General features: G+C 32.3%; 1 protein-coding gene across 1 annotated transcript in view; it reads left to right on the forward strand.

Moving 5' to 3' along the window:
* Positions 1-13,332, forward strand: part of LOC137389739 (receptor-type tyrosine-protein phosphatase delta-like) — an 86,740-nt gene that overhangs the window by 70,068 nt on the left and 3,340 nt on the right. Inside the window, exons 24-37 of the mRNA XM_068075828.1 lie at positions 189-273; positions 3,531-3,793; positions 3,934-4,047; positions 4,279-4,315; positions 6,836-7,098; positions 7,239-7,352; positions 7,584-7,620; positions 8,435-8,532; positions 9,832-9,957; positions 10,333-10,481; positions 10,902-11,037; positions 11,936-12,061; positions 12,297-12,339; positions 12,644-12,693. Of these exons, the coding sequence (XP_067931929.1) occupies positions 189-273; positions 3,531-3,793; positions 3,934-4,047; positions 4,279-4,315; positions 6,836-7,098; positions 7,239-7,352; positions 7,584-7,620; positions 8,435-8,532; positions 9,832-9,957; positions 10,333-10,481; positions 10,902-11,037; positions 11,936-12,061; positions 12,297-12,339; positions 12,644-12,693 (1,641 nt within the window). The remainder of the gene's footprint in view (positions 1-188; positions 274-3,530; positions 3,794-3,933; positions 4,048-4,278; positions 4,316-6,835; positions 7,099-7,238; positions 7,353-7,583; positions 7,621-8,434; positions 8,533-9,831; positions 9,958-10,332; positions 10,482-10,901; positions 11,038-11,935; positions 12,062-12,296; positions 12,340-12,643; positions 12,694-13,332) is intronic.

The raw sequence follows: 13,332 nt of genomic DNA on the forward strand, positions 1-13,332 counted from the left end.
TTTGATTGTTCAATACTATATTGCATCTAAACATTAGGTTGATAGATAAATGTAGTTTAGTATCATTGCAAAAGAGAGTTTTTGAGAGTTGTGGTTCATTTTTTATTGCAAATTAAATGGAACAATTTGAACAGCATATGATGTAGTTTTATAACCCTGTAAATCAATACATTTTCATATGTTTTCAGCCCAAAGGTATTCCTCAGAGGACACAACAAGATGCGGAAAAAGCAAAAAGAGTAAATAAGATATGGTTTAAAAGTATCACAGCAAGTAGGTTCACATTTCTATATATTTCATGTTTCATATTTTGCACATTTTAATGTATGATATTATAAAGCATTTCTTGACCGCCCTCGCCATATGTTGAATGTATCCTTTTATTAGTAGAGCTGTATCCTAATGAATTTTTTATTTAATCGCAAATCATATCTGTTACAAACCAATTTGATTAAAAGTAAATTATATTTTGATGTCAAATGATATTTAAAAATAATTGAAATTGGTCACCTGATGCACACAACTCAATATTCCAAATCATAAAACATAATTTGGAGATATTTGACCAATTGCTAGGTACAAAAACAATTAAAGAGTAAAAAAGATGTTCAATAAAATACAGCAAGTTGCCCAAAGTTTCTATTTTTCTTTTCATCCGTTAAGTGAACTATAACTTTATATATCACACTTCATACAAGTACTAGCAATAAGTAGATGAACAACCAAGTATTTATTTCCTTGTCTTTTATCTATTGAGGTGTTTAATATGTCATGTGAAACATACTACACTCCTACATTTACATCTATGAATGTCTGTAATATGTTTCACATATTTTCATCTATGTAGATGTGTAGTACGTTTCACATATTTTTGGAGATGTGTAGTATGTTTCACATATTTCCCTTTATGGTGGTGTGTAGTATGTTTCACATATTTCCCTTTATGGTGGTGTGTAGTATGTTTCACATATTTTCATCCATGGAAGTGTGTAGTATGTTTCACATATTTCCATTTATGGTGGTGTGTAGTATGTTTCACATATTTTGGTATAAGAACAAAAGTAAGTAAAACGTGAAATATTAAAAATAAACAAAACTACATGACATTAAAAAATATTTAGATTTTCATTTTTTTTAGAAACTAAAATCTGAAAAAATTTGAGCCGAATAGGAGGGAACTTCGCCTTTGACACATTTTGAGTCCGCTTTTATCAATTTATTTTTTCATTAGATTAACATCTGGCAATAGTTTGAAATCTTTAATTTAATTTGATTTATATTGCAGCAAAATGTAGTTGCTTGTAGTTGCACTATGAGATCTTGTTTTATAAAGTTGTTCTGAAAGCCACTCTTATAGGAAAAAGGATGTATTGAAAGTTAGATTGTGAAGAATGAGAAGTCATTTATATTTTTTATTTGTGACTCTATTTTGGCCTATTTTATTTTTTCAGTATGGGGAATTATATTATATATATATATATGTGATTCTACCATTTTAGATATAATAACCTTAAAATTATTATAATAATAATTCACATATCATTAGTTATGATCAGCAGGTATATTCTGAAAGTGCTTCCATTATTATTATTACTATCATTCTTTCCATTATTTATATTAAATAAAATAGATGTAAACCAAAAATTAACCAAAATTATTAAAGAAAAAGACAAAAAATGTTCAAATTAGCAAAGGGTAATGGCATTAAACGATTAAATTGGGAGATGTAATCTTCCTACCATTGTGCGATCGAATTTCCTCAGAAATATGCACCGCTTAATAATATCATTGACAGAGCTTGCTAGCTAACATTAGGTTGGCTTTTAAGCATGCTATTAACCAACCTGCTTTCATTGGTTATTTTACAAGAGCTAAGCTGCTCGGGATAACATAAAGGTATACGCCTGTTTTATAACTTGTCAATTATCTAACAAAAGATTGCATGGGAAAATGTTTGTTAATAATTTAGTTTTTTGTCAAGTTCAAAACCAAAATCGCTTAACTTTTTAAACGAAGTTCTGTATCTCTAGTGCATTTGTTCAAATTAAATGAAAAGAAAACTCCCTTGAATCACTACAAATGAAATTTGACTTAAGCATTAAGTATTCAAGTCATCACCAGGATGGACACAGCTCTGCTTATCAGCTTATCTTAAGTTACTTTTCATCATAAACTTAGAACTGGCTCTTGTTTCTGAAGTAATTTAAATACATACAGAGCTGCTGAGCTTGCTCATGTTTGGTTTAGTGATGTGTCATATCAGTTATTCATAAACCTCTTGTTACATGTACAGCTTCACATAGTCATGCTATTGTCCAGCTTCCCATATTATCTTTACCATCTCTTTCTGTTATTATGATTTCTTATTTTTATTTATAATTTTCATTAGAATTATTTTCTAACTTCTCAGGCTTAGCACCTGTGTAATGCTTTCTGTCAATCCAACTTCATGTATCTACCCAATTTTTAATTAGATTTGGTGTTCCTGGTGCAGGCATGTAAACTGTGCAAATCTATATGAGCAGAAATTTTCAGTGATTGTTACCATTTTTCTAGTATAGTAGTACTCAACAACCAGTCAGTGCTGTTCTAATCAAAGAATTTTCTTGATGCATTACCTAGTTAATAATCTACAGTGTGGTTAACGTGTACCTAAACTTCACCAACTTATTGATTTTATCAAGTCATTTATACTTAGACAAGGCGCTCTTTTGTGAGCTTATAAGTAGATCAATTAAACAACCAAATTTTGAAGTCTGTAGAGTTCATTTAGAATATCACTTAGAATGTGTATAATGTGTAAAAAACCAACAAAAAAACAAAGTAAAAGACCAACCTGTCCAAAGCTAGCCAAAAGAAAGGTATCTAGCCGGCTTCACTTGAGTTGAAGGGGCGAGCCTAAAGTTATAAAAGAAGAGAGAGTGCTAATACAACACAGTTACACTACTTAGTGTTTTATTCTATGTTGTCTTTTGTTATTGTATTGAATAAATATATTCATTGATTACAACTCGAAGTGGCTGGTAATTTGAGTGCAGAGAAGTAAAAGGTTTCACAGGACCCTTTATAATACTAATGCCATAAATAAAATGGTGATACAAAGTTACAAAAGCAAATATTGACAAGCATATTTGACAACATATTTTTCTACAGCTGTAATACATAACACCTTTAGATTTCCGGTTAGTAACATAAGATATAGGAGTCTTCCAAAAAGACTGGTCAAGACATAACAAACTTTCTCTGTCGCAAGTTATATGAGATCTACATGTATGGCATCTGATAAAAAGAGTCTATTTATCCATAGTCCATATAGTCTAATTATTCACTAAGTTTTTAGATAGACTGCTGTAGAGAAGTCACTGATAAGTCTAATCATATGTAATCGTGTATGTATATTCATGTTTTTTCTTATGTTAAAATACCAATCTTCGATCTTATATATGTGCGACTCTAACAATTGATCTAATTTTTTCGCAATCAACACTTTAATGTATTTGCTAAATTTGTTAAAAAATATTTGTTTTCAGCTACAAACAGCCCAGAGTATAATGATATGTCAAATATCGAGGGTGTCAACCATGAAGTAGACATAAGCCAAACTTCAGAAGTTTATGAGGACATTCACATTTACGATGAGATTAAAACTAGAGATGAAGACCTTCCAAATGTATATGAAGAATTAGATGTCGGAGAAAGCAAACAGACCAGGAAACAGACCTGCGCAGTTTCTGCTACATATTCTTCTGCGTTTACAGAGAACAGTCGAGCAACCATCTCTCAACAGTTCAAAGTCAGTTATAATTGTTTACAGTTCAATCGTTTATGTGTAATGATGCTAGCATTTTATTTAATATAATGTTCAATTTAAAGACATATTAGATTTTTAGTCTCTGAACACACTTGAAAACCTTACAAGGATATTATTTTAAGGATCTGAAAAGCTTAGAGAAGAATGCTGCGACACCTCCGAGATTAACGGATGAGCCAAACAGGAAGAGGAAAAATGAGAGTTATGTCCACTACGCTGATGCAACTATGCTCAAAGTAAGTAGCCTTTCTTAAGTAACCAGATACTTGATAGCTCACTATTAGACTTGTGTAAGCATTAGCGTGGTAAGCATAGCAAGCTGTTAATGTGCAGCTAAATGATGCTTTTAATGCTATAAGTGACCACCTTAAAGGCTTTTTAAAGGCATTTGAATGTAAAATAAATATATTCTGATGATCTACTTGTGTGATAAATTTTGGTTTACCAAGTAAATCCTAACTTTGTAGGGAATGAACAGAGGAAACACCTACATTGCCTGTCAAGGTAAGTTAGAGACACATGTGAAGGTGACTCTTGCAACAAGAATGCATGTAAATGTTTCTTATGAATAGTTCTTAATCAAAATGAATAATGGACAATATAAATTTGATTCAGTTTTGACAAACTAATAACATCAGTTGATGTATTAGAGCAATAATCATTCATATAATTTAAACTGTTTTTCATTGCATTTAACTCTCTATATGCGAGTGAAACCTGTGACTATTTGTTTCCAAAGTAATATGTCTGGTTTCCAAGCCTTAGAAAAAGGAATCTAGTAAAAATAACCTACTCGCAATACTAACAGCACTTCTATTAAACTAGCATTTTAATAGCAACTTTTTAGGATGAGCTAAATATGTTGAATTTTTGTTAAAGCAACATGTTTTCAAAACGCTACAAATGTAAATTACCTAAAAAGGTCATAGGTGACCACTAACGGTAAATTACGGAAATACACCAGTTTTTATAACGCTTATGAATAGAAGATAAATAGCAAAAACTACCTGACTCTTTCTGACTTTTAAGAAAGAACATATCTGGAAGCCAGCTATTGGTTTATGTATGTTTTAATAGTGATGTTTTCAATTCTACCAGAAAGTCTTATGCTAATCAAAAATGTTAGTCTTAATGTTAATCAAAAATTAACCAAAATTATTAAAGAAAAAGACAAAAAATGTTCAAATTAGCAAAAGGTAAGGGCATTAAACGATTAAATTGGGAGATGTAATCTTCCTATCATTGTGCGATCGAATTTCCTCACAAATATGCACCGCTTAATAATATCATTGACAGAGCTTGCTAGCTAACATTATGTTGGCTTTTAGGCATATGCTATTAAACAAACTGCTTTCATTGGTTATTTTACAAGAGCTAAGCTGCTCGGGATAACATAAAGGTATACGCCTGTTTTATAACTTGTCAATTATCTAACAAAAGATTGCATGGGAAAATGTTTGTTAATAATTTAGTTTTTTGTCAAGTTCAAAACCAAAATCGCTTAACTTTTTAAACGAAGTTCTGTATCTCTAGTGCATTTGTTCAAATCAAATGAAAAGAAAACTCACTTGAATCACTACCAATGAAATTTGACTTAAGCATTAAGTATTCAAGTCATCACCAGGGTGGACACAGCTCTGCTTATCAGCTTATCTTAAGTTACTTTTCATCATAAACTTAGAACTGGCTCTTGTTTCTGAAGTAATTTAAATACATACAGAGCTGCTGAGCTTGCTCATGTTTGGTTTAGTGATGTGTCATATCAGTTATTCATAAACCTCTTGTTACATGTACAGCTTCACATAGTCATGCTATTGTCCAACTTCCCATATTATCTTTACCCTCTCTTTCTGCTATTAAGATTTCTTACTTTTATTTATAATTTTCATTAGAATTATTTTCTAACTTCTCAGGCTTAGCACCTGTGTAATGCTTTCTGTCAATCCAACTTCGTGTATCTACCCAATTTTTAATTAGATTTGGTGTTCCTGGTGCAGGCATGTAAACTGTGCAAATCTATATGAGCAGAAATTTTCAGTGATTGTTACCATTTTTCTAGTATAGTAGTACTCAACAACCAGTCAGTGCTGTTCTAATCAAAGAATTTTCTTGATGCATTACCTAGTTAATAATCTACAGTGTGGTTAACGTGTACCTAAACTTCACCAACTTATTGATTTTATCAAGTCATTTATACTTAGACAAGGCGCTCTTTTGTGAGCTTATAAGTAGATCAATTAAACAACCAAATTTTGAAGTCTGTAGAGTTCATTTAGAATATCACTTAGAATGTGTATAATGTGTAAAAAACCAACAAAAAAACAAAGTAAAAGACCAACCTGTCCAAAGCTAGCCAAAAGAAAGGTATCTAGCCGGCTTCACTTGAGTTGAAGGGGCGAGCCTAAAGTTATAAAAGAAGAGAGAGTGCTACTACGACACAGTTACACTACTTTGGGTTTTATTCTATGTTGTATTTTGTTATTGTATTGAATAAATATATTCATTGATTACAACTCGAAGTGGCTGGTAATTTGAGTGCAGAGAAGTAAAAGGTTTCACAGGACCCTTTATAATACTAATGCCATAAATAAAATGGTGATACAAAGTTACAAAAGCAAATATTGACAAGCATATTTGACAACATATTTTTCTACAGCTGTAATACATAACACCTTTAGATTTCCGGTTAGTAACATAAGATATAGGAGTCTTCCAAAAAGACTGGTCAAGACATAACAAACTTTCTCTGTCGCAAGTTATATGAGATCTACATGTATGGCATCTGATAAAAAGAGTCTATTTATCCATAGTCCATATAGTCTAATTATTCACTAAGTTTTTAGATAGACTGCTGTAGAGAAGTCACTGATAAGTCTAATCATATGTAATCGTGTATGTATATTCATGTTTTTTCTTATGTTAAAATACCAATCTTCGATCTTATATATGTGCGACTCTAACAATTGATCTAATTTTTTCGCAATCAACACTTTAATGTATTTGTTAAAAAATATTTGTTTTCAGCTACAAACAGCCCAGAGTATATTGATATGTCAAATATCGAGGGTGTCAACCATGAAGTTGACATAAGCCAGACTTCAGAAGTTTATGAGGACATTCACATTTACGATGAGATTAAAACTAGAGATGAAGACCTTCCAAATGTATATGAAGAATTAGATGCCGGAGAAAGCAAACAGACCAGGAAACAGACCTGCGCAGTTTCTGCTACATATTCTTCTGCGTTTACAGAGAACAGTCGAGCAACCATCTCTCAACAGTTCAAAGTCAGTTATAACTGTTTACAGTTCAATCGTTTATGTGTAATGATGCTAGCATTTTATTTAATATAATGCTCAATTTAAAGACATATTAGATTTTTAGTCTCTGAACACACTTGAAAACCTTACAAGGATATTATTTTAAGGATCTGAAAAGCTTAGAGAAGAATGCTGCGACACCTCTGAGATTAACGGATGAGCCAAACAGGAAGAAGAAAAATGAGAGTTATGCCCACTACGCTGATGCAACCATGCTCAAAGTAAGTAGCCTTTCTTAAGTAACCAGATACTTGATAGCTCACTATTAGACTTGTGTAAGCATTAGCGTAGTAAGCATAGCAAGCTGTTAATGTGCAGCTAAATGATGCTTTTAATGCTATAAGTGACCACCTTAAAGGCTTTTTCAATGCATTTGAATGTAAAATAAATATATTCTGATGATCTACTTGTGTGATAAATTTTGGTTTACCAAGTAAATCCTAACTTTGTAGGGAATGAACAGAGGAAACACCTACATTGCCTGTCAAGGTAAGTTAGAGACACATGAAGGTTACTCTTGCAACAAGAATGCATGTAAATGTTTGTTATGAATAGTTCTTACTCAAAATGAATAATGGACAATATAAATTTGATTCAGTTTTGACAAACTAATAACATCAGTTGATGTATTAGAGCATAATCACTCATATAATTTAAACTGTTTTTCATTGCGTTTAACTTTTTATATGAGAGTAAAACCTGTGACTATTTGTTTCCAAAGTAATATGTCTGGTTTCTAAGGCTTAGAAAAAGGAATCCAGTAAAGATAATCCACTCGCAATACTAACAGCACTTCTATTAAACTAGCATTTTAATAGCAACTTTTTAGGATGAGCAAAATATGTTGAATTTTTGTTAATGCAACATGTTTTCAAAGGGCTACAAATGTGAATTATATAAAAAGGTCATAAGTGACCACTAACGGTAAATTACGGCAATACACCAGTTTTTATAACGCTTATGAATAGAAGATAAATAGCAAAAACTACCTGACTCTTTCTGACTTTTAAGAAAGAATATATCTGGAAACCAGCTATTGGTTTATGTATGTTTTAATAGTGATGTTTTCAATTCTACCGGAAAGTCTTATGCTATTTTGTTGTTTTCACCTACATGTAGCTTTCGTTAGCTTTAAACCAAGTGACCTTTTTAGCAATATAAGGATGAAATTTCTAAGAATGAGTTCTTGACTATTATAAAATCTCCTCTCTAATGAAATTCTGTCAAAAATAATGAATTCTACAAGCTAACAAGTCTAGTTCGCTATTCTATGTACCTCAAGTAATGCTATTTCTATCAACAGGTCCAACTTCGGCAACGAACAATGACTTTTTGCGAATGGTCTGGCAAGAGAAACCTTGTGCTGTCATAACTGTTTATAATCCTGATGATGCCTTAAAGGTAATTATATTCTTGTGGACAGCAGTAACGTAAAGCAGAAGAATTTTCTAGGAAAAAAAACTGGAATAGTAAGTCAAAACTGTTTACAAAACACTGTTCATAAAAAAGAATGCATTCCATAAACAAGATAATACTGTTATTATCCGTAGGAGATACAAATTCCGTTTACATGTTTATACTTGTGTTCCCAGGCTTGTCACACTGTTGAAGCATCGCGATTACAGTTGCACACAAAACCCTTGGGGTATCAATCTATATTCCATATTTTGTGTCTGTTTACATTGTTCATAATGGCTATTGTGTGCTTATGTACTTGTTTAAGTATAAGTTACTGAAAGCTGACTATGTATAAAAGTAAATCATTACAACCAGGCAGTCTTATATAGTCTAGTTTGGTAGGCTCGCAGGCCCGTATTTCCTGGAGCGACTGGGCGGCTGAGCCGCCCCAACTCTTCAGTAATTTTTAATGACTAAGTACTAAGAATTGCAGTCTAAGCTCATTCACTTGGAATTTCCAACTACTAATTACGAGCGCTAGTATAGCACAAGTTGCACAACTAGCGATGAGGCTCACTAATCTAGTATTGGTTTTGCCTGCCACTAATGCAGTGAGTGAGAGATCCTTTTCTGCATTGAAGCAAATCAAAACAGCGATGAGGAGCACTATCGGGCAGGCTTGTCTAAATAATCTTCTAATATTACACATATATAAAGATGTTGAAATATATGTAGATACAGAATCAGTTGTGAAAGATTTCTGCCATGGACACATTGACAGAACAAAAGCTATTGCAATAAAGAAGTAATAGCTCTTGTTCTTTCAATGTCCCTTACAGAAATCTGTAGTGTCATGAGTTTTATATCGTTTGTTAAATAAAGAAAAAGCTTTGCCTACCATCAACCATAAGCAATATATTTATGTAGATTTCAATGCTTACAAATAATTGCATTTATGCATGCTTTGAGGGTTGTTGATAATTAAAAGGTCCAAAGCTCCGGGGCGCTGCCCCGTACCCCGTTGAAGAGGGGGCTAACACCGTCCCCCAAACCCCCAAGTGTTCATAACTAGTTGCCTAGCATTTGCAGCCCCAACTTGCAACCAGGGAATGCAGGCTTGGTAGGCTGCATTCAGTCAAAGGTTATATTTAGATCATGACGTGATATTTACAAACAGGTTGTTTAGTAATTGTCTTTGTCCCAGTTCTTTGTTAAATATGCTTTTTTCATAAATGTGCTTTAAAAGTCTTTGCATGATCGGCAGGGCACATTTAGGTTAAAAATGCTGTTACACCATTACAGAGTTCATATTTGTCTTACTGCCCTGAGACACTAAGCTCTTCAGTGAACTTCCAAAACTTCAAGGTCGTTTTATTCGCTATAGAACAGAAGTCTCGATATGTTGCAAGGACACTGCAGATTTACAAGGTATTTAAGCAACTTCTTTTCTGACTATGACATTATTTAGTTGTACTGCTTTTATAAAGCGGTACAACTAAATAACAAGTATAACTTGTTACACTCGATGACATATCTATCTGGACACACATGTAGCACTAGCTTGTAGTTATTTTAGCTATTCTACTAAATGTACTAATAATCTATTATCACAATTCTATAGCCATTGCAAGTTGACACGTTTAGTCAGGGTTATTCACCAGTTTATGAGTAACATAATAATTAATGGCATTATATGGTCTCTTAATTTTAATTACCAAATAAACAAGTCTAAACAGCTATCTTACTGAAACAATGATCATATTAAAAAATATTGAAGTGTTATGTACCTGTCTTATGTTGTAGGAGAAGGAAAATCTCACTGTGAGACAGTTTGAATTTCAGGCTTGGGATGAATTGAGCTCTGCAGTAGAGATGAACTCATTTGTAGAGTTTGTTAGAAGAGTAACGGGTCTCTATAGTGGTCATGGAAGTCCAATCCTCGTTCACAGCAGGTACAAAAGTGACACATTACAGTACAAGTTTCATTGCCTTCTTAGTATCATGGCTGCTTTTTCTCCTACCATAAAGCAGCTGTCCATACTTAATGATACTTTAGGCAATATAATGTACCTTGCTTTTAACACATGAAACTTCTCTGTTCCGATCAGTGAAGTTGGATGACTTTATTGCACAGTAATGTCTAGATCCAGCAGATCGATTTATACAACTCAATTTACAACGCTAAAAACCATGGCATATCACACACGTTTAAAGTTTCTATGAGACTACATAAAAGTTAACTTGTGACAATGTGCTGAAGCTTGTTTCAAAATCATCTAGACCCATAATTGAAAAATCTCTGCTATCACACTTTTCAAATGATTAACAAAAGATACTTGTGTTTGGAGCAATCTTATTACTGACACCTTTAGCGGAGGAGAAGAGATGTCTGGAGTTTTCATTGGACTCAGCATTTTGCTAGAGGAAGCTGACACAACTGGTACTGTAAATGTCATAGAATGCGTTAAAGAAATGAGAAAAAGGAGATCACAACTGATAAAAACAGAGGTAATCATAGTCTAGTTAGAATAAAACATCATAATATGTATTTTAACATTTAGTTTTGACTTTCATTGCTCACATATTGCAAATACTCAGAGAGTTTATTACCTGCAGAATTACAACCAAGCCTTCTTAGTGAGCTGCTTATTACTAAAATATCTAACCTGAAGTGTGAACAGTCAAACATACACCATGGAAATGCTTGTACGAAAGGTTTATGTTACTGCCAACAATGAACATCAAGTCAGTAAAATTGTACGTAGAAGAATCCATGTGATATGGGGTTAGATGAGTACATATACTGTTTCATTAGAATTATTATACTTTGTCATGTTTATAGTCAATAATAAGTTACTTTCAGTTCAACATAACAGTATATAGCTATTAAGCTAAGTATAAAACATTGTGAGTCATAATTGCATTTGTGTATGTCAATAGTAAAGTTTACTATATTCCTCACCACTACTGCGTTTCAAATCTTCAAAACAAAATAAACTCATTTGAAATTATTTAGGTCATCATTTTAGCATTTACTCTGGGAGCATTATACTTTTTAATAAGTTTGTTTATTATGTTATCAGTTTAGTATTAAAGTCTTTATTATATTAACACAGAATAACACATTTTAGGTGCTACTCTGTGTGAAATCTTCAAAACGATTTTTATCCATTTAAAATGATTAAGAGTTTTATAAAATGAATTTTATGTTTAAAATAGTTCATTAGTAAATAATTATTAATTTAGTTTGTGTTAAAAGTTTTATTATTTTTTCCATGAATTTAGTGGTTCACAGTCATAACAATTAGTTTTAATTCTTAATAACTTTCTTAATGTTCAAGAAAACTGCCATCAGCATCCTTACATTTCTACTTATTTGTTTGAATATATCATTCAATGGTTGTAGACAGAGTACAGTCTACTTTATGAGGCTTTGATGGAAGCCATCGAATCTGAAGCTTACGTCTGTAAGAAGAAGGCTCTTAAAAGAAAACTAGAAACAGAACAGACTTCAATTCTCAACGAGTATAAGGTTGAGATTTAATTAAATTATTCAATATTTTCATCAAAAGCTTTTGCAGCAGCTATGCAATAGCTCGTACCATTCAAGATCTACCGAGTTAAACATACAACAGTAGAAATCTAAATCTTTAGGAACCAACCACTGAAGTACTTAGCCCTAGCTATGATAGTCATAGATATACTGCATATGTATAGTCTCTGTGCATGATCTAATAGTTTTTCATAAAATCTCTATTTTTATGCAGAAAATAGAGATGGTAACTGACCAACGCAGACAGCATATGGAAGGTGAGAGTGTTATTTTTATTTTTTGATTTGCTGGTTAACACAAACATATTCCGTTTTTTTGTAATTATTTGTAAATGCTGTCACTTCAGTTTGAAGCAGCTTTTAAGAATCAATCACTAATCTATAACTAATGTTCTAAGATTCTTGCATCAGACATGACCTGCTTTACCTTCAGTGTGACTTTAATCAAAGTTTCTACCTACTAATTATGATTATTGGCTCACCTAGTGTTTCCTTTATTATAAACATACCAATACCACTGCTTCTTAGATATCAATTTTTAAGTTAATTATTACTGTTTTAGATAGTTGGGCTGACTCTGCTGCAAGACTCAATGGATTCTATTTCCTTGATGTGAGTGTTCCGATATATTATGTTGATATGAACTTATAATGATATGTAAATCAGAATGAAGAGCTAATACTGAGAATTAATTGCAAGACTATATCATGGAGATCAAATTTTTCGCATTGATTTAGGCCAAGATAATACTTGTGTTTCGACGCCTGCTACATGATGTTAAAACTTTGAAAACAGGCCATATATGCATCAGCAATGTTTCTTTCTCTTATTAGTTTTGGTAATGCAACAACCAAATATCAAAGATCAATTTAGCACATCTCATAATTTGTAACATGCACATGTACTTTGTTTACAACAAGTTAACGCAAAGTCTGTGGATGAAGTTACTTTTGCATCCAAAACTATTTGTGCGCAAATAATTAAGAAAAAACTTTGCTGAAGTATGAATTATTCAATCAAACCCACAATGACAGAAGATATAACATAGATCAGTAGCTACAATAAAATATACCATCAATCAGTAGTTGAGCTAAAATTACTTCTCATTAGTTTCACAATGTAATTTGCTGCTGTTACAAGTATGAATCTCACACGCGGTAAAACTTTCAGTCCCATAACTTGCTTTTTTATCAATGTGGCAGCTTGCAAATTGACTTGAGTTTTTTTACTCACCTATTCATTGTATAGTTT

Source organism: Watersipora subatra, chromosome 1, assembly GCF_963576615.1.
Source record: "Watersipora subatra chromosome 1, tzWatSuba1.1, whole genome shotgun sequence".
Lineage (NCBI taxonomy): Eukaryota > Metazoa > Bryozoa > Gymnolaemata > Cheilostomatida > Watersiporidae > Watersipora > Watersipora subatra.